At 37.5% G+C, this 21,342-nt stretch overlaps 1 protein-coding gene across 1 annotated transcript in view; it reads right to left on the bottom strand.

The window, feature by feature from the left end:
• The window catches only part of VWA8 (von Willebrand factor A domain containing 8), a 176,075-nt gene that overhangs the window by 97,167 nt on the left and 57,566 nt on the right, over positions 1-21,342 (bottom strand). The window contains exons 14-20 of the mRNA XM_054399196.1: positions 19,496-19,664; positions 18,669-18,746; positions 15,282-15,397; positions 14,361-14,467; positions 13,661-13,767; positions 10,519-10,590; positions 1,388-1,464 (exon numbers count right to left, since the gene is read on the bottom strand). Coding sequence (XP_054255171.1) covers positions 1,388-1,464; positions 10,519-10,590; positions 13,661-13,767; positions 14,361-14,467; positions 15,282-15,397; positions 18,669-18,746; positions 19,496-19,664 — 726 coding nt within the window. The remainder of the gene's footprint in view (positions 1-1,387; positions 1,465-10,518; positions 10,591-13,660; positions 13,768-14,360; positions 14,468-15,281; positions 15,398-18,668; positions 18,747-19,495; positions 19,665-21,342) is intronic.

Genomic DNA, 21,342 nt, shown 5'->3' with positions numbered 1-21,342 from the left:
ATGCCCATTAAGGTTTACCAATATTTCTATAGACTGAGTTTTTCAGAAGGTATTTCAAAATGCTTCCAGAAAATAGGAAATTTGGATTTTTCTAGATTCAGGAATGAAGTGTGCAGAACTGGATAGGACTGTTCATTATTTTCTACTTCAATTGATCTCTAAAACCCTGTAACCATAAATAGTACTTTACATAGCCCACAGAAGTTTGCCTTGACTAGACAAAGACTTCCACCCCCTCCCCCATAGCATCACGTCAACTAGCATGCTGTAACTAACACATTCTACAGCTACATCATCATCCCAAACATTGTGCTTACACAGTATTGTCGTGAGCTATCTATTAAAGTACTTTTCTGCTTGACCACAACTCCCTGCAGAACATTTGCAAAATTGGTACTTTATTTTATCCAGAAGGAGTGTGTGGCTGCTCCAAGCAGAGAAGAATGCAGGGAAGTTAACACAAACCTGAAAGCAGCAGGTCACAAAAGCGATATTTTGCAAAGAATTGATGGCAGTCTAGAGAGGCAGTACAAAAGAAAACAGCAATAGAAAAGTAATGAGACAGAACTATCCATGTGTCAGAAATGCACAAGACATTTGAAGACAAAAAGCTGGAGGAGAAAGTGAGAAAGTGTTACAGAGATTGTGTTGTTAAAGGGCAAAATATCAAAGGTGCACATTTTTATTAGCACTATTTAAAAAACAGTGATTATGGAAAGAGACAGGGTGATGAAGCTAGGAAGCTGAAGACTGAGAGGTAAAGATTAGTAATCAATCTGAAAAAGTGTGCAGTGGAGTTGAAACTGATTGTTCTAGACATACTCAGCCTTTATTTCAATTTATTGTTTTAAAATTAATGTCATAAAAATCAGGCAGATAATTGGACATTATTTGAGCTTTTTAATTGTTTGCAATTTGTTGTCTGAAAGTCTGGTTTTTGTCTTGCCTATAAAAAAATAAATATTCTAATCCATATATTTATGGGTGAGAAGTGCTTAACAGAAATGCCAATAAAAAAGGAAAAAAACCAAAAATTTTCCCCTTCCTATGTAAAGTGTTTCTTATCTAGTGAGTAATATATTCAAACACATACCTTTAAATTTTTTTGCTCACACAGTACCTTATGTTTAGATAAAGCTCTCCAGAAATGTCTGCAAAATCCTATGTTAGTGAGCATGGTTTAACATCAGTATGCTCTGACTTTCAATTCCTCTTATAGCAAGCAATGCAATTGCATTAGATTCTTGCAATCCCTTTTGTGGTCTGTGTTCCACCTACCATAATAGGCCTTTGCCCAAACGAACAAATTACACTTCAGAAACAAAAGTTTTCAGACATGAGAAATGAGACTATGAACACAAAGAATGGAAATGTAACACACTCTTACCTGTGCAGCTGTAAATACTCTCTGGGCCTGTTTAAAAGGTGAAGGAATCTGTCAACAACCTTGTTTTTCCCAACACCCTGCAGTGAATAAAGATAATATTGAGATCTAATATAGATGTGTATGCATTTATGTATTATAAACAAAGAAAAGATAACTGTCCAAACTATTTCAATACTCTCCAAATTCTTTTATAGGCAAATACAATTTCAATCTGCATCAAAGAATTCCAGACAATGTTTAATAATATTTATTTAGTTTTATGTATATTTGCAAAATATTTATCTATTTTATTAGTAATAACCAGAAACAGGATTGTGTCCCTAAAGTTATGCCATACTTGCCAACACATTCTTTTAACTGCAACACAGTGTCTACCACCAGCCATGTCTGAAAACTGCCCCTGGTAACAAAGTTCTTCACTGCTTTGAAATAGGATGAAATTGTGCTAACACATTCTTCCAAGAACTCAACACATCCATTTGGGAGGAAATAAGCAGTTTTGGGAACTGTATCAGGAGCATCAACAGGAACCAGAAACAGAGTAAAATTCTATGCTACTGCACAAGGTCAGTTCTAATCCCACGTATTTCCTACTACCTGCAGTCAGATACTTAAAATCATAAATGGATGATTAAAGAGCAATACTCCTTTTGTGCTCCAAACCCAGGACATCCCTGATGGAAGCAGATTCCTTTACTTTTCCCTAAGAAGGAAGCTAAAGATGACTGGGCAAATGTCTGTACGCAGTTTCTGTACCAATCCCAAGCAGATTGCATATCCTATTTGTTGTAGAGTGTGACTCCAGCCAGCTGTGGTTAAGTACAAAGATGAAATACACCAACATACTAAATCCATGTAAAACACACTTAATATCAAATGAAATGGTTAGTATAATGTAAAAAAAAAAAAAAAAAGGCTTTCATGTGCACTAATGGAAGTGTACATGCTATTTATGGTTAGAATAGATTCTTAAAATCAAGCCTGCAAATATTATTTTTCCAACTACAAAATAACAATACTAGATTCCGCTCCCGCCCCCCCCGTTGAAATAGAAAGAGGACCAAATAGCTGGGTTTGTGTATTTCTATCCATGCTGTTAGCTGTAAGAGTATTAAAAAGAGTCTACCTCACTTCTGAGAGAATGCTTAAAGAACACAAGCATGGTGGAGGACCACTTTGGAGGAAGGGAAATAGCTCAGTTACCAAAGTAACACAGTAAAGTCAATGGGAGCTGTGCCATGACCACATCTTGTCCTTTCCTCATTTGTGTTTGTGCATCTCACTAGACTCTCTGCACACTTCCTTTTATTTCATTTTAAGTATGTACCTTGACTTCAGAACGTGACACATTTTTGTTAAAGGCGCATGCAGTATTCACAAAACAAAAGGCACTCTCACCAGATTTTAGCTATTATAAACATGTCATCATTGCCCAACTCCTAGACTTAACTGCTTCAGAGTACATCATGTGCCTTTACAGAGGCTGTGGTGTACCACATAAAATCCTTGGCTGGCAACAGCAGCTGGAGCAAAGTTCAAGTCAAAGCTTTGTGATTCCATCCCTCCACATTCCTACATCATGACAAGCTACAACTTTGTCCCAGCTACCGCATTGAGAAGGCACAATATAACAGAAAGAAGAGTCCAAAGCTATTCAGAAGGCTCTTTAGTACTATTGAAAACCTGTAAAAAAAAAAAGTGCTTGGATGAGCTTGTTCTTTAAGCACTATGCATTAATTTAAGGCCAAGAAGAGTAGGTTTATTCCAGTTTCACCTGTGGTACAGAATATGCCTGGTAGTCTTCTTCAGGTAAACAAAAAATGTGGAAAATGCTAACCTATTTTGGAAAAAAAACTCTCTGAAATGAGTTACTTGCACCTCAGAAACAAGTAATGACAAAAATGGCAACAAAGTCCCAAGTCACCCTCCTATACTGTGAGTATAGACTCAGTAGCAAGGATCAAACTGGACCTCCTGGGCACTTGCATAGCTACCAGTCAACTATTGAAGCAGACAGAATCAGAACTCTCTTTCATATGAACATACTAAAGGCCTGAGCTGAGCTTGGACTGGATTCAGAATGTAGTATCATGAATTCGCAATTATTGCAGCCTCAGGTAACATTCAGAGGACAAACCAGTTTGCCATTAATACTTGCTGTATGTTATTTATATATGCACTGTTGCAGTTACTTAATTTAACAGAAATACAAACATGCTAATTAGAGAGAAAAGAACATCTGTGTTGGTGTTGGAGCTGAACTGAATTAAAACATTTCAGAAGGCAAATATTAGACAATTTTTATTCCATCAGACATGTGGGACAATTGAAATAAAAAAATGGGAAGTAAATATCTGCACTAATGAATAGCAAAAAGAAAATTAAGCAATTAGAAGGCAAAATATTCCCTTAGTTAAAAATTCTCCTAACTGACATCGTAAACACTTGTTACCAAGGATAAAATTACTTAATCTTCTAGCAGTAACTGTAGTTTCAAACACAAACAGGCTTGTTACAGGTCCCAGAGGCATTCTGCAATTCAGGATGCAGCTAATACAGTAGTGAGATAAATTTCTTCCTTATACAGGCAAAATAAAGTCAGTAAATTTACAATCTAAAAGTAAGGGACCCAAGTTTTTTAAGTTAATAGTTTGTTTCTTAAGAATAAAAAACAACATTGGGGGGAAAAAAAGTCTAAATTGTGCTGCCTCATTTTTACTTTCTTTTAAGTGATTTGCAGGTCATACTGAAGCACTTAAAGAGGCTGCCATGTTGTGCTCTTCAGTATTGCCTTTTAGCTGAGACAGAATCACAGAATGTTAGGAGTTAGAAGGGATAATCGAATCCAAACCTCCCTGCCCAACATTGCAATCACACCTTTTCCATTTCAGCACACAGCCATCATGCATAGCAGAGCACCTGTATCATTACAAAACAACAAAAAAAATTTGAAACTGGTGACGGAAAAAAAAAAAAGGCAGGTTTAAACTTGTCCACCTTTGGCAATTTTATTTCATTATTAATTTTAAAATAGTATTATTAGGGAATGAAAGACAATTGTGACTTTTTATTACATTTTAGAAGGTCTCAGGAGATTCTGCTCCCACTCTACTCTGCCCTAGTGAGACCACACCTGGAATACTGTGTCAAATTTTGGGCTCCTTAGTTCAAGAGAGACAGGGATCTGCTGGAGAGAGTCCAATGGAGAGCTAGGAGAATGATTAGAGGACTTGAGCATCTCCTCTATGAAGATAAACTGAGAGACCTGGGGCTGTTTAGTCTGGAGAAGAGAAGACCGAGAGGGGATCTCATCAATGTGTATAAATATCTGAGAGGTGAGTGTCAAGTGGAAGGGGCCAATCTCTTTTCAGCGGTCTCAGTAACAAGGAACAACAGATATGAACTTGAACATAGAAGGTTTCACCTCAACATGAGAAACTTCTTTACAGTGAAGGTGATGGAGCACTGGAACAGGCTGCCCAGGGGTGTTGTGGACTCTCCTTCTCTGGAGACTTTCAAAACCTTCCTGGATGCATTCCTGTGCAGATTAGCCTAGGTGATCCTGCTTTGGCAGGGGGTTTGGACCTGATGATCTCCAGAGGTCCCTTCCAACCTGTAACGTTCTACGATTCAGTACACAAAACCCTCATGTCAGAGTTCTCAGTTTGTGACTTCATAGAAACAGTCACATAGATAGTGTCATTATCACAGAAATGGCTGAACAATGAAAATTTAAGAAAATGAAAACTCTTCTGTATGGTTTCTAACACTGGGTCTGCACTGAACCACCTTCCACGCTCTCAGATTGCCTGTTTCTGCCAACAAAAACATTTGCAAGAACATGTGCATTTTGACTGAGGCTGCTATTTTTACACCGGAGGACGTATCTCTGATTTTGCCATCACCAGAGTAACAAGCAGCACCGATACAGAAGTATCTCAAACACTCCAGGTGTTATTAAGCTCATCACTCCCTGCTTGGAAGAAATGTGAATAATGCAGTGTAATAATCGCAGAAGGTGTGTCACCAGACGACACTTAGATGTTGCTAAGCAGAGGACCACTGCAATAGACCCTGTTATTGCTACCTCGCTTGGATGTTAGTAACAAAGGAAAATAGTTGCGCAAAAGCAGTGCTGATTTAAGCCTTGCCACAGTTGCAATCTAAATATTTACTGGTCACAACAGTAAGTGTTCTGTGGTTTAGTATCTCATTTTATTAACGGTTTATCATTTGGGGCATGCAAAAATTACAGTGACTGTAAAAAAATTTTTTTTGCCATAAGAACAAATAAACTTAATTCTCTGATAGAAGTAATGAATGGAATGCTTTGGATACATCTCCTGACTACAGGTCTAGATAAACTTGTAGAGTACTTAAGGGCTTTTTTCTGCCTTTAAGTACAACCTCCAACCCAGAGCCCTGCCAGGCTAAATATGATCTTCACTTTCCCAGTGATAAGACAATTGTGGTTCTAAGGAGGGAAGCACATGAAAATTTTACAATAGAGTCTGTCGGAAGAAATATCTTCGAAAAAAATCAGTTCATTGATTGCTTTTAAATTCTGGTTCTTTAGCATGACTTGTAAAGACAGAAAGCGGAAACATTTAAAGACCATAGCTGTTCTAATATGTGCAAATACTGCTATGACTGTAGCAAGGAAAAGAGAAATACATTCCAAGTTTTCCACATTGTCACACAGAACTTCTTAGGCAAAAAAGTAGTAGTATTTCACCCAATTCAGCTCACTTAGAATTTGGTTTCTTTCTTCTTTCATAACACTTAAAAAAAACCCAAACAACAAACAGTTTAGGATGGTACATTCTTCCCTTGCAGAGGAAGCTGTCCATTTTTACACAAATTTGAGTAAGAAACTAAAGTCCTTTATTTCTAGAAAAGCTAAAATGCCAACTGTTTGCTATTTCAAGTTTTTTCCTGACTGGTGTTATCTCACTCTCAGTACTTAATTCAATTTCACAATGAAATAATAAAAATAATATTATCTTAGAAGGGTAAATCTATTAAAGTATGCCTGTTTAAATATCTTTTTAAAAGACTCAATCATTTGTCCTCCTAAATTCTTCAAGAATAAAATTAATTCCTTGTGGGAGCCCAAAGAGTTCATTTAGATTGATCTCTCAGTTAAAAGAAAGGCAGTAAAAAGGATGAAATTACATTCTTCTGACAGGGAAATAAATTACCAGCTGTGCCAAAAGGCCATTATGTTTCTAAGTTCTTTTAATGTATTTGTGATAGCCTACTTACTGTAGGCTCACATCAACATTTTTACTAAATGCTGCCAGAGATCTTCTCATGGTCTTCTTTCAAATAATCTACAACATTATTTAGCACCTTTATAGAATGCTTCATTCCCATTTTAATTCACATTTCTTTCTGATTTTCCCTGATGTGTACATCATCTAATTAGATTGCAATCTATTCAAGAACAGGCTTGTTTTATCATCTTGTGAACTGCTTTCCTGGTACATGAGGAAGTAGAGGGGGAACAATTTTGAACAGTAAGTACAATCCAAATGTCCACACCACTAAATGAAGAGGGACAAAATCTAAATGCTTTCTGTATTCAGTACTAATTTAATCAGCAACTGAATGGCATTTCTGATTATTCTTAATGATTATCAACGCTGGTTTTCTTTTTGAAAACAGAACATAAGCAACAGGAAAGCCAGAACAAGATACAGAACTCCAGCTTCCATTAAGCCTTAATAATAATTGTTGAAGGAAAGAAATATATTATATGTTGCCTTTCCTTTTTCAGCCTTAACAAAGCAAAACAAAATGTGAACACAACTTCCTGTATGCTAACTGTGCCCTAAATGAAGAAATGTACAGGATTCATTGCTTGGACAAAACCTCTTCAACTTACACGACCAGCTACCTGAACAGCTCATACCATGTACAAGTCCCTCGCCAGTTTTCTTGTAGGGCCCCTTAAGGCATTGGAAGGCCACTATAAGGTCTCCCCACAGCCTTCTCTTGTCCATGCTGAATAGCCCCAACTCTCTCGGCATAGCCCCACAGGGGAAGTGCTTCAGCCCTCTGATCATCTTCGTGGCCCTTCTCTGGACTCACTCCAACAGCTCGATGTGCTGGGGGCACCAGAACTGAACATAGGTGGGCTCTCATGAGAGCAAAGAGGGAAAATCATCTGGTCACACTTCTTTTGATGCATCCCAGGACATAGTTGGCCTTTTGGGCTGCAAGTGCATATTGCTGGCTCATGTTGAGCTTTTCATCAACTGACATCCCCAAGCCCTTTTCCTTGAGGCTACTCTCAAGCCATTCCTTACCCATTTGTGCTTAGGATTGCCCCAGTCCAGGTGTAGGACCTTGCACTTGGCCTTGCTGAACTTCTTGAGGATGGCATGGCCTGCCTCTCAAGCCTGTCCCAGTCCCTCTAGATGGCATCCTTTCTACCTAGACTACCAGGTTCATTCAGGAAGCAGTATCAAAAGTTCTATTTAAAGTTCTGGCATTTCCCTTAATTGGAAGCTATTTCACAGCTGAAAATTCGTATCTATATATTGCCAAGGCCCCAGAGAAACCTGTTTGCTTTATATGAAACGGAAGCGCATTCCAGTTAGCTTTTAAAGTACAGGATTCTGCATTTCTGTTTTAAAGAACAGGCTTCATCACATGCTGCAGAAATTTATAGTAACATATTTAAGGAATATTTTTTATATATATATATATATATATATATATACACACACTAAATATATAGTAATACATTTAAGCAATTTCTAAATGATTAGCAATGATCCTTCAAAAATCAAAGATGATTAGTGTTGTCCTAAAAAAAACTATAGAAGGACAAATACTGTGGTCAAACTTAAAAAACAGTATTTCAAAAAGAAAAAGCCTCTTGGTCACACATATAATACCAGTGAAAGACATTAGTAGAGAGTAAAGCTGGAAATACTCACGAAGTATGTTAGCGATTAAAATGCAAAACCTAAGTATTACTGATTTGCCAAAGAGAAATCACAGCAAATCCATCATTTTTCCAACTTCATGATAGAGTTGAGCCAATGTTTAGAATCAAAGCATCATGTTCCAGTACTTCAGTCCAACTAAATCTTGTAACATCATTACAATTAGAGTTTCATAAGCTTGGAGAAAATGTGGCACACATTAAATATGAGTGTACCACTGCTGGGAAAATACCTCATACTCTAAAAATCATAGCTGTGTAGTCGTCAAAACCTTATTGCCACATTGGTAGAAGCATGTGTCAGGGCCCTGAGCATACCACTGGGCTCTGAAAGCTCTTCCCCCCCAACCTAGGGTTTTATTTGCCTGTGTTGAAGTGTTGCTGCCTCAGTGGGGTCCCCTTGCTCCCCATGGCTTGGGAGCTGCATTTATACTACTTCCCAAACTACACAGTGGTGATGCTATGTGGCTGGTGTGTACTTTACTGATCACAGCCTGGCCCCACCGACTTGTCCTCAGCCCTGCCTCATCACCACAGAGCCTCTCTAGCAGCCACTGGCTGCTGTCTCCAGACCTGCACTTCTTGCTTGGACGCTGTGAGAGTGTGGACCTTGCTATTAAGGACACTATCCCTGCCTCAGTTCCCCTGTGGAAGAGCCCACTTTTGCTATTCCCTGACAGTAGGCCATGCAGGCAATACGTACAACGTAACACTTTCAACAGCAACTTGGAAGCTGGCAGAGAGATCACTATGAAACAGAATAAATAACTCTTATTTTATATACGAAACAGATGAATTTCGATTTATGAATAGACTGTTTACAAGGGCTTGCTGTGACAGGATGAGGGGCAATGGCTTCAAACGAGACAAGGGCAGATTTAGATTGGATAGCAGGAAGTTCTTCACTATGGGGGTGGTGGAACACTGGAAGAGGTTGCCCAGGGAGGTGGTTGACGCCCCCTCCCTTAAGATATTCGAAGTAACACTTGATGAGAACCTGGACAACCTGGTCTAGTTGGGGATGTCCCTGCTGACTGTGGGAAGGTCGGGCTACATGACCTTTGAAAGTCTTTTCTGGCCTGGACCGTTCTATGATTCTATGAACAGATGAAAACTTTCAGGAAAAGCTGGCATCATTCAGCAGTAGTCTACAGAGGTTTCATGTACAACATCTTTACAAATCCAAGCTGTGAACAAGGACTCTATAAATAGAGGAGATTGTATATAACTGTATGCTGCAATTTTAATATATGCATATTTTGTAACAAGTAGCATTTTGTATTTTTTGCCATTTAGGCTAGACCATTAGTGTTTCATACCAGAGTTTTCCCAAAGGCTACCCCAAAACATGAGGAGAAATACATGCTAGAAAACTATTGTATCTTTGCTAAGGGAAAGTTAAAACTAAAGGCAGATTATTTTAAGAGGGAAAAACCAACCTGGTATCTTGGGAAGTATCACCTCTTCCTCAACACTTCAAACATATAGAAAAAACAAAAAAAGAAAAGCTTTCTTCCGCTTCTCGGGAACTAACTGGCAAAGCATACAAATCCGTTCCAGTCATCAAACAGTTCCAGCAATAGTTTTAAATGATTCTGATGAGCAGCAACTTTCAAATATACCAACTGGAGAACACCTCCTCCCCAAACTTCACCCTGGGGAACCTATAAACTGTTAGAAGGTGTCACCAAACAGCAACAACCAATTGAAAGAATAGAACACTCCATGACCTCACCAATAAATTCTCCCTCAACAAAGAAACTAGTCGAAGAATAAATCAAATATCTGTCTCTTTTAGAGAAAATATTTTGCTATCAATAAATAAGATTTAGATAATACTTATGTGTGCATACATCTTATTTACCATTGGAGGTTTTAAAAGAGAGGTTTGATATATCACCAAGAAAGGTAATCAAAGCCCTTACTTAAAGAGTTTAATGGTAATAATGTTACATATTCATGTTTTGACTTTTTACTCTTATAGCAATGTAAAAAGAAATAAAGCATTTACATTTTCCACAGGTAAATGTCCATAAACCAAAAGACATAGTAGATAGAGAACCAAAAAATGAGTCAAGTACCTCAGCAGTACAAATTAATACAATTTCAATGAAGCAAACCAAGTATTTATTATCAAATAATGAGTTTGTTCCATGGTAAGAGATGTTTAACTCACCTGATTGCCAACTAAAAGAAGATGTTCTCCCAGTAGAAAGTCCTTTAGCATATCTTCCATTACCATCATGTGCTAAAGAAACAAAACCATAATTTTCACCTCTGTTTTCATACTCTCAAGAATATACATTCACTAACGATAGTAGTACAATAGGAATTTTACTTTCAGGATTTGAGGCCAACTCTTTTTTGAACTTGATACTTATTTATTTCATAGCAAGATTCTCTCAGCCAACGATAGCAGAAGTGAAATATCCAGTGATCAAAACAATGAAACAAAAAAACCAACTCTCCTTACGTATTTCCTCTGCTCCAACTGATACTGGGTGCCTGACTTCCCTAAATATATTTAATTCTCCAAAATCACTCCAAATGCATTTCCTTTTAGCCTACCTGAATGCTTGTCAACCAGAGTGTTAAGAACTTTCAATAACAAATGTATCAATTTTCCAGCATCTGTACTGGAAGGAAGCAAAAATGTATCCTGGTAGAAGTTTACAAAAACCAAATAGAGGCAATGAAAGGCAGGTGGCACAGCTATGTAAATAATACACCTTTATTTTATTAAATATTAAACACCAGATCTAGCTTAATGATAAATACATTTTTCTATTCTAATCAAACTTTCAAGGAAAGCAAAGATAAGAAAATGCAAGCTCAAGTCTTAAAAGTGTTTATTATAGTGTTTATTATAGAGTCTTATGACTCTAAATTAGATTGTCCAATTGAAGCCAAAATGCTCGAGGTGGATTTTACGCATATCCAGTATCATAAAAGGTAACACATACTGTGTATCACTTAACCCCGTCTTGCTCCTCACAAAAAAATTTGTCTAAAAGGATTGAAAGGATTTAAGGATAACGTGGCAATGCAGGCTACTTTACTAGCAAAAGTCATGTATATTTCTCCACTGAATCTAGAAAAATAGGTCATCTGTAAGTAGGTCAGACAACCTACTTAGAGAAATGAATGGCTCTCTTTAGATAAACATATATGGTTTTTTCCATACTATCATCTCTAGTGCTTGACTTTAAATAAAAATAATTTTTAAAAAATCAGTAGCTTCCCTGTAACTTCTGCGCATAGAAATGCTGTTTCTAACTGTGTGAAAGACATTTTAGGTTTCCAAATCTCTTCAGAGGCTGTGGTGGGGGAAGAACTCTTGTAAACACAGCTCAATACCACAAAATCGTAACCAGGCATGTCAAAAGACTACCAAACACTCAATACACAATTTAAGCAGAGGACTTCAAGGCAAATTACTATATTTTCTGGCATGCACTACACTGGAAATTTATAACTGATGAGAATACCATTGACTAGACACAGTATAAATTCTAGGAAGTCAGTTTTACCATGAACTCTGATTACATTATTTTATTTCTATGCCATGAATACTCCCTTTTGATGTTTTCCCACCAGAAAAACTATGTACTGAACCTCTTTTGTTTTTTTTCCCCGCCTCTGGTACCAGGACCTAAGCTAGCATTGTATGAAGATGCATGCAGACATTTCAGATGTTATTTACACAAAGGCTTTCTAAGTAGACACATAAGCACCATGTCAACTTTATAAATCCATGCTCCCCAAAGCTTGGCCTAAAAGTGGTATTTGGCATACCACTTAAAAATTATTTCCAACCCTGTGCCATTTGTGGACCAACAGCAATGTTCCATAGCAATACCGAATTCCAGGGGAACATGGAATGTGTCAAGACCAAACACATAGAGGGCAAACCTCTGTATTTCATTACATTGTTGTGACAGCATTGTGAAGGGCTGAGGATGTGGGTTTTTTCCTCTGTTTCTGTCTGTAGTTTTTATATAACGGAGAGGACATAGTGCATCAGACTCATAGATCAGATTTGTTCTCCTGCAGGTTTTGCTAAAGAGTCATTACAGCACTTGAATGACTGAACTACAAACCAGCAATAGAGAAAATAAGGGTAGAATTATTTTAGAAATGGGAACTGCTATCCTGACTGGTATTTGGTTCTTCTTTCCTTCAGCATGCAGAGTGCATTAACTACCAGGGGCAGATATAGAACAAGTCAATCTCTGCAGCATTTTTAACAGACATTGCCTAAATGAAGCTGATGCCTACTATCTGAACACAGGTTGTGTATAGTTTTCCAAAGCTATAAGCAAGAAGGTGGAAAAAACAATGCAGATGTAAGTCCTAGTAAGGACTTAAATCCTGTAAGCCAAGATTTCATTTCCAACACACCCCAATGAACTTTACCAAAATGGCAACACAAAGCAATCGCACGTGAAATTTTAGAGGGGAAGATGAAGAAGTCTGCCATCTGTTCCCCTTGCATGGCCTGTCATCACCTTCAGGAGGTGATCCCATGCAGAATAGTGTTTCTGCAAGCAAGGGAGGGGAAAAAAAAAAAAAGAACAGGAAAGGAAAAGTAAGCAAACCCACACCAGGTCCCTAAAAGGCAAATATATTGCAAGATCATGCTACTACTGTTGCCTTTTAGAGGTAAAATAGTGCACAGGCAACTTAGAGGGTAATTCTCTTACTAAGGATATTGTCTTGTGTGACAATTTTGAGGTTTCCATACTAGATGGAGAAGTAAGCTGCAGTACACCTACCTCTACAAAAGGGGTGGAGGGAAACAAAAACCAAAAAAGCATAGTCACCAAGCCCTTCTTTTTTCTCGTATTCACTAACTACTCTTACTAGAAACTAATTAACACTAATGACTAATTAATAAGCTAATTAAAATCATTTGTAATCCATTAACTAATAACCATTTAACTGATTACACTTCCCCCTACTTTTCAAACACGTAGTGTTTGTTTAACTAAAAGGCAAGTACAACTTCATTTGACAAGCCTGCAAAAAAATCTCAGGATAGAACTGGATCAGTACAGCAACAGCAAGAGAAAAAATAAAATCACTCAACATCTGACCAAATAATTCTAAAAAAATCTGTTTCAGTTGTTGTTAACTCATAGTTTATGAATGTTTAACAGTATTGTAACCATCTCTTCACAAAGGCATAGTGAAGACACATCTGAAATGAGGGTCAATTCCTGTGAAAAAAAATTTAGCCTAAAGAAATACATAATATATTATGCATGTGCACATTTAACAAACCTTTTGTACCTCAGCAGCCAGAGATTTGTACTTACTTGTGCATTTTCATAAAACAAAACGTCAGGCACTTTCATTTTCTCCGTTGAGTTATAAATTGGCATTGTCACAGACCCTATCTTCAGAATCCCATTGTTTATTTCACCTAGACATTTTTCAGGAAACAAGCAAATCCATTACTTACAGCATGCTTTGAGCAAATGAGTACAAGTTGAGCAAAGTAAAGAAAAAAAGACCTGCATAATAAAGGTGACATATAACAACTACGACAATTTAAAGAAGGGAAGCTAATAAAGAAGCTTGCTTTCATTCTGGCACAGAACATAACCCAAGACTTTTAAAAGAGAAAAAAGGTTGATTTTAACTGTGGAGAGAAAGAAGTGATGGCAAAAAAAAAACAAAGAAATATTAAGATCAAACCAAGACTGAAGACTGTGATTGTACAGAAGAGTAGTTATCAGTGAGGAGAAAAAAAAAAAGAAGGTAAAAAAAAGGGAGAGTCCAAGAAACTCTTAAGGCCATGGAAAAACTTAAACATGATGAAAAATATCATGGGCTGGGAATACAGCAATCAATACAACATACTGAGAGCTGCACTGTGTTCTTAGTAGATCGAAGTCAAAGGGCTAGAATTGGAGCAAACTGCATTTTTTTTGGAGGATAATTAAAACACTTTGACATGCTGAACTCTCTGAGTAACGTTCATAAAGAACAGGACAAAAGATGTCAGAAGCTTACATGTATAATCTTTTTCATTTTGTTTCTTTGTGTCATCCGCACTTGTCTCAATACCAGAGTCTTGCAGATTTTTCTGTAGAGCTGATCTGGCAAGGCTTGGCAAAAACCTAATGAAGGAAAATAATAGGGGAGGTTGTATTTTAAGGGATTAAAAAAAAAAAACAAAACCAACTTCTCAGCATTTTCTGCAATCTAAAGTCAGTATGAAACTTTACTTGGAATTCCAAATCCTGATGTCTATTCCTTTCATACTCAAAACAGGCTTCAACATTGCACCTATCCCAAAGGAGAGAAAATGAGCTTTTTCCATAGGCAGTAAACTACACTTGTGGCTGCATGCTCCCCCTTTAAAGCCTTTAGTGTTATCAAATATTGCAACAGGGTTGTAACGTAGGATGGATTAGGACTGGAAATGTGTAATGTCCTAATTCCACTGCCAGTAAGAGCTACAATAGAAACAGTGTTTTTTCGGAAATAACTTTTCTCCTAACTCAGTTCACTTGGACCTCAGGATCCAAACACAAAGAGTGAACTCTGAGGTGTCCAGAACTAGGCTGTTTCAGTGCTCCAAATATTTTGTAACTTTTCAAGATACAGCTTTTAGAACTGAAACCAAGCATTTCAGCTAACATCCAGTCATGCTAGACATTAATATGATTCCTCTTTGAGTGAAGCAATGCTGATAATTGACCTAATTTATATAATACAGTCAAATATGTGCATAAAAATGAAAAAGAGCACAAAACCATTTCCACTTACCACCTAGGTTTGTGAATACCACAGAAATGCATCTAAAAAAATTACAGACTTCAAGGAGCAAGACAGCCACCGTATAATCTACTAAAATGCATTAACAGCTATCTTGCATCTGAACAACTGAGCAAGGAACTCTTGAACTTCCACCGAAAACAGCACTTCTACCTGGAAAGGCAGGCTTTATTAACAGCATAGTGAAGGCTTTCATCTGGATGCTGTGACAGACGACGACAAATTCGCAACATTTGTCGAGTAGATAAAGATGAAGCCAGTGATTGTGCCTGTCAAAAAAATATCAGGTAGTTTAATTGTTTATCTCCGGGACAGGGTCTTGGACTTTCAATCAAACAAATCAAGACAAAAAAGTAATCTGCAAGGGATTATTTCAACTTTTCTACTAACATAGGTACTTTTTGCCTCTTATGGGACTTTGTGCTTTTTAATCTGCAGGTTTGTAATTCTGTATTTGTTGCAGTAATTCACTGCCATGGAAATCATGATGTCATCAAAAGATTAGCTTCACTGAATTCACTTGATAAGCAACAGGAAGAAAAACGTGCTGATAACTGAATTTTCTTCACTATATAAAACCTAACATTAAAGAATATTAACATAACAAGGAGGTTATCCACTGTAAAAGGATCAATGTCCCAAAACTTCATCTTCCCTTCACAAAGGGAGTATGAGCTCCATATGTAATGCTCTGGCAAAAGGGTCTGGCAGGATTCTTGGACATATAAACAAGACAACATTGGGCAGCAGTAAGGAGATTGTATCACCTCTGCACACGCCTTCTGGGCAGGCCATTACTGGAACACTGTGTCCTTCTCTGTTGTCCACATGTTAAAATGCTAAAAACTGGACATGATTCAGCAAAGAGTTACAAAAATGATTCAATGCCTGGGAAGGCAGACCTTAAACAAATAGAGCAAAATGTAAAAAAGAAACAAACAAAACCCCAAAGCAAATGGCCATGTATTTAAAGAGAGATATGAAGACTGAGAAAGAAATCATTCTATAATTATATCTACCGGATGAAGGTATCTAATACAAATAAGTTCCTTATTTTAGCAGGAAACACACAACAATAAGTGTGATCTGATAAGTCACGTCATGCTTTGCCCAGGTCAAGTGAAGTATTTTAATTACGTAATTTCAAAATGTTTTGGTTTGGTTGATATAAATGATTTCTAACTGCATTATAATTATCTTAATGTTTCAAGCAGGGAAAAAAATCCTGCAACTTGCCATCTAAGGGAAGGAAAAAAAAAACAAACCGAGAAAAGCAACACTTCCCCACTGTCAGTGCTTTTTTCCCCCCCTTGATAATTTTTTGAACATGAGAAATGTCTTAACATCAATTCTTCTTCCTGGAAAAATACATTTTTGATGAATAGACATTAGTTTGGTTTTTTTTTAACCAAACAGTTCTATGAAATTGTACAACACTTTTCTCAAATGCTGAGAAGTAAAGGGTTTTGCCACAGCTCTTTAGCATAGCCCTAAGAAATAAGAAGAATGATTTTGACTGGGCTAATGGTGAAGATTATTACTCCTGCTCCTCCTGTTCTCATTCAGGGATGACTGTGAAGCATCTAATGGTGAAGATTATTACTCCTGCTAATGGTGAAGATTATTACTCCTGCTCCTCCTGTTCTCATTCAGGGATGACTGTGAAGCATCTTCTGAACCACTGTAGCTTACCACTCAGCATTATGTACACTGTGATGGAATTTCAATGGTTATTTCAAGAACTACTCAATCATGTGTGAAGCATGGACAAGGAAGGGGGTGAATTCTCTCTCTTTGTTATTACTGCTCACTAGCCAGGACTCTTGCTGCCTTTCAAAGACTATATTCTATTTCCAAGAATATCTTAAACAGCTGAAACATTCCCAGGTAGAGTAAATTTTGGTAGATAAGCAGTCCTCCTGAGGCACAGCTATAGGACTGCAATGATGGAGAATTGCAGCTGGGCCATATCAACTGAGGTAATCATTTCATATGTGTGTCATGTCATCTTGATAAATACAATCTCAAAGTAAAGTGGCATTCTAATAAGTCTGCATAATATGCAGCATCACTGAAATAAGTAAGCACAGAGGACAGCACCACAGGTGAAAATTTCCTCTTTTTTCTTACTTTTTTTTTTTTTTTGGGTAGTATTTTACATTGTAGTATTTTATATTTATAATCAATTTCAGATTAGTGACAGTCTTTGTAATATATATCTATGAGGCATCTAATTCAACAGGATCTTGACTGTGGTCACGAGATTCTACTGTAAATAAAGCAAACAATTACAAGGGCACAGGCATCACCCATGAGCTGAATAGCCTACAGGTGTTCTTCTATTGTTAGCAACATGACTTTCAACATAGGCTAACATTTCAGATGATCTCTGGCAAAGGCTTACTTACTTAGACAACTCTATATATAGCGTGACATACCCACAGCACACATTCCAGTTCTCCGCACAGGTGTGCTGTTCCTAACATGTCTCATGTCACTGCTGATCTATGAGAATCTTCCCTCGATCCACATTGTGACTCACTTCTCATCCAACATCATATATCTCATTTGGATAATTTCACAATGCTTTAGGCATCCACATATTTTGGAAAGGATTTTTGTAAAGCTCTGTTTAAGCACAGTATATCTCCAAGCATGTCAAAACCAATCTATTTACATATTAGGTGTAGGAAGCTAAATAGATACTAACAACAATGGTGTACCTAAAAGTCAATCTTTTTACTTTTTTTTTTTTTAAGTTCAGAAGAGTGTAACAGCTCCTTAAACAGCAGTAATGAAAAACCCATTACCCATCATGAAAACTATGGAGAACAGATTACATTTGTATACCAGTTAAACTGTTGTATTCTATTTAAAATGCTTTACGTTTTAGTTACATCAAAAACATCCAGTGCTTTAGTTGCCATAGCAGTAATTTCTTTTTTTCCACCCTAATTTGACTGCATCTTTTTAAAGAATTTTGTGGTTACTATGTCAGCGGAACTTATTATTCTTGACAAGACTGCTTTAATAGAATAGCCTGTAGCAGTAACACAGCCAGAAGTTCTGGAATTTTCCCTATTCTGAGTATTTGCTGCTGCCCATTGGCATTTTGTAACAGCTAGGTAGCTTCCATTGCCCCAAAAGCCCCAAACATTTCAGCTATCAAAGTTCCAATCACTGAAACAAAGTAATGAAAAAATATTTGCACACAAAAGATTATATCCATACCTATTCAAAAAGTACCTCAGGGTGTGCTTCACTGTGAGCCATCTAAACCCGCTTACAACGTGACTGTTCTGCCTGACTTCTCTGCGATTGGGCAATTTCCTAAAAGCTTTACTTATGCAGATGCTAAAAATGTACATGATAAATGGAAAAAGTTGACAGTATGCAGTGCAGTAATTACCAGCAATAATTTTCTGGGGCTGGTTTTCCAATTAGACAGCTTTTGTAATAACACTATAGCTTAACCTTTGTTAAAACAAACAGTCACAGGAGGAGAAAGTAAATACAAAAAAAAAAAAAAAAAGGGCTTACAGTGGGGTCATTTGTCTCCCGAAGCTTGTGTGCTAGTGACAACAACTGCTCCACAGCAACACTGGGCACATTTGGAATCTGCTTGAAAGAAAAACGGTATTAATCTTACTGCAAGATATGCAAGTTCCATATACAGCTATGCTGAGATGCAGTGGGAATCCAGTTGCTGCAGTTGCTTTATGTCAACCAAAAATGAATATGGTTTTCACAAAGCACATATTTCTACCGCAGCATAATTTAGTATCACGTTAAAAATGTTAAATTATATCAATATCACTAAAAGATAAACAGAATCACAGAATGTAAGGGGCTGGAAGGAACCTCAAAAGATCATCTAGTCCAATCCTCCTGCTGGAGCAGGATCACCTATACTAGAACACACAGGAAGGCATCCAGGCAGGTTTTGAGTATCTCCAGAGCAGAAAGCTCCACAACCCCTCTGGGCAGCCTGTCCCAGTGTTCCATCGTTCTCATGGTGAAAAATTTTTTCCTTGTTTCCATGGAACTTCCTATGCCTCAACTTCCACCCATTGCCCCTTGTCCTGTCATTGGGCATCATCAAGAAGAGCCTGACTTCATCCCCTCAGCACTCACCTTTTACATTTTTATAAACATTAATGAGGTCACCCCCTTAGTCTCCACTTCTCCAAGCTAAAGAGACCCAGCTCACGCAGTCTCTCCTGATAAGGAGATATGCTGCTTTGGTAAGCTTTGACAATGAAGACTCATATATGCTATACTGAAACAGGAAAATTGTTTTTATGTAGTAAATGATCATATTCAGCAAGCAATACTAAGCAAGTGCTTAAAATATTGAACATACTAACCAGTTTTTTAATAATTTCAATTTCTTCTTTCTTGCTTAAAGATCGAACATTATGAAAGAGAAATAGTGTCAGAAACTCTGGACCCAGCCATTGTTGGGTACTACTTCCAATGACAGGAGGTTCTGCTAAGACAACTATTCTGAAAGACGGATGGATAGGGAAGATGGATCTGGAAAAAAAGAAAAAAAAAAAAAGAGCATTACCTGGCTTAAGCACTGAATATCAAATTTAATTTTTACAGTAGAAGAAGGAAAATTACTGAGTTATTGCACTGCATACTACAGTCCCTTCAAATAATTTGCAATGCAACTTGTTTAAAAAAAAACACAAAGGCAGCATAATGTGACTTGTAAATTTATACATTCACCATTTTTTACTCTTCAGAAGGGTATCCCAGTTTCTTCTTTTTATCTGTAGCAGGACCTGTATGCCTCAACACAAATGCACACCAGCTACTGCATTGTATGTCTGAAATGGAACACTGCTCACTCATCTGACAGACTTTTACAAGTGCTTTACCTAAAGCAGGATGTCTCACAGGCAGTTCAGGGAGAGAACAAGATCTACTGGAGCTGCAGTAATGAGTAACTTCTTTTACTCAATTAGACTGACAGAAAAGGATGACACTCTGGAGACTGGCCTAGATACCATGAAAAGCTGGTTTCAGTAAAACCAAACCAGTCACCACACTCTTGGCTCATTTTAGAGCCAGCATGGGGAGACAGGGCTCTCCAACGTCACATTAAGACTACAAGAATTTAAGCAATGTCCTACTGAGTCCTTCAATTTGCCCATCTCACTACATGTTTTATCTCTGGTTACAACAGCTGGAGATACTGCTTGGGGAAAGCACATAAGCCTAGTCACCACCTGTCTTCCTCATACTCTCCAAGCATACACAATCATATTTTCAAAGACACTGGAGGGTATATCTCCATTGATTTAATCACAGAATCACAGGATGGTAGGGGTTTGAAGGAACCTCTGGAGATCATCTAGTCCAACACCCCGGCTAAAGCAGATTCACCTAGATCAGGTTTCACAGGAATGCATCCAGGCAAGTTTTGAAATGCTCCAGAGAAGACAACTCCACAACCTCATTGGGTAGCCTATTCCAGTGCTCTGTCACTCTCAAGTCCACAAATTTATCTAATCCCTTTCTTCATCCTATCTGTGTCCACAGCTGTGGCAACACATGCGCTGTTCATGGTGTAAAAGGTCCTTTCACTATTTTTTGAATCTTTATGGATCTGACCTGCTAGTTTCAGTCAGTGTCTCCTAATTCATATTGGAGGGCTTGGTGGCTAATAGTCTGTCAGATACCAGTCGACTTGATTCCATTGAAGAGAGGAGCTTACTGTGATCAACACAAACTTAAATATAAAACTTCTAGATACACGTGGTTAGGACAAAAGAAGACTCTGTCTCAGCTTTGGGTATCTTTGCCTGCTTTATACCTTTTTGTCTCCCTTATCTATAATATTATCCCTTCTTCAGACTGGCAATTCATTGGTACCCATCAGATTGGCACAACTGCATGATCTCTAGAAGCAATGGAAATAACAGAGTGACCAGTTAGATGCAAAAGCGAATAAGGAGGGTCTGTTTCCAACAGTCAGCTTCTCAGTACTCTTCTTAAAATAGGAAGTGTTCGTTTGGACAAAGCAAATGAAATTTAATTAGACAGCTTATATTGCTAGATATGCTTATTACCATGTCATTTTCCATATAAATTACTACACTTTAAATCAGAACACTTGGAGACAAGTATTCTTCCTGGTTTAACTGCGGGAGCAAAATGATGGCAAAAGTAAGAAAATTTGAAGACAGACTATGACCATTAAATA

This window comes from Indicator indicator, chromosome 1 (assembly GCF_027791375.1).
Source record: "Indicator indicator isolate 239-I01 chromosome 1, UM_Iind_1.1, whole genome shotgun sequence".
Lineage (NCBI taxonomy): Eukaryota > Metazoa > Chordata > Aves > Piciformes > Indicatoridae > Indicator > Indicator indicator.
The sequence above is the reverse complement of the archived record's forward strand: the minus strand, read 5'-3'. Positions and strand labels throughout refer to the sequence as shown.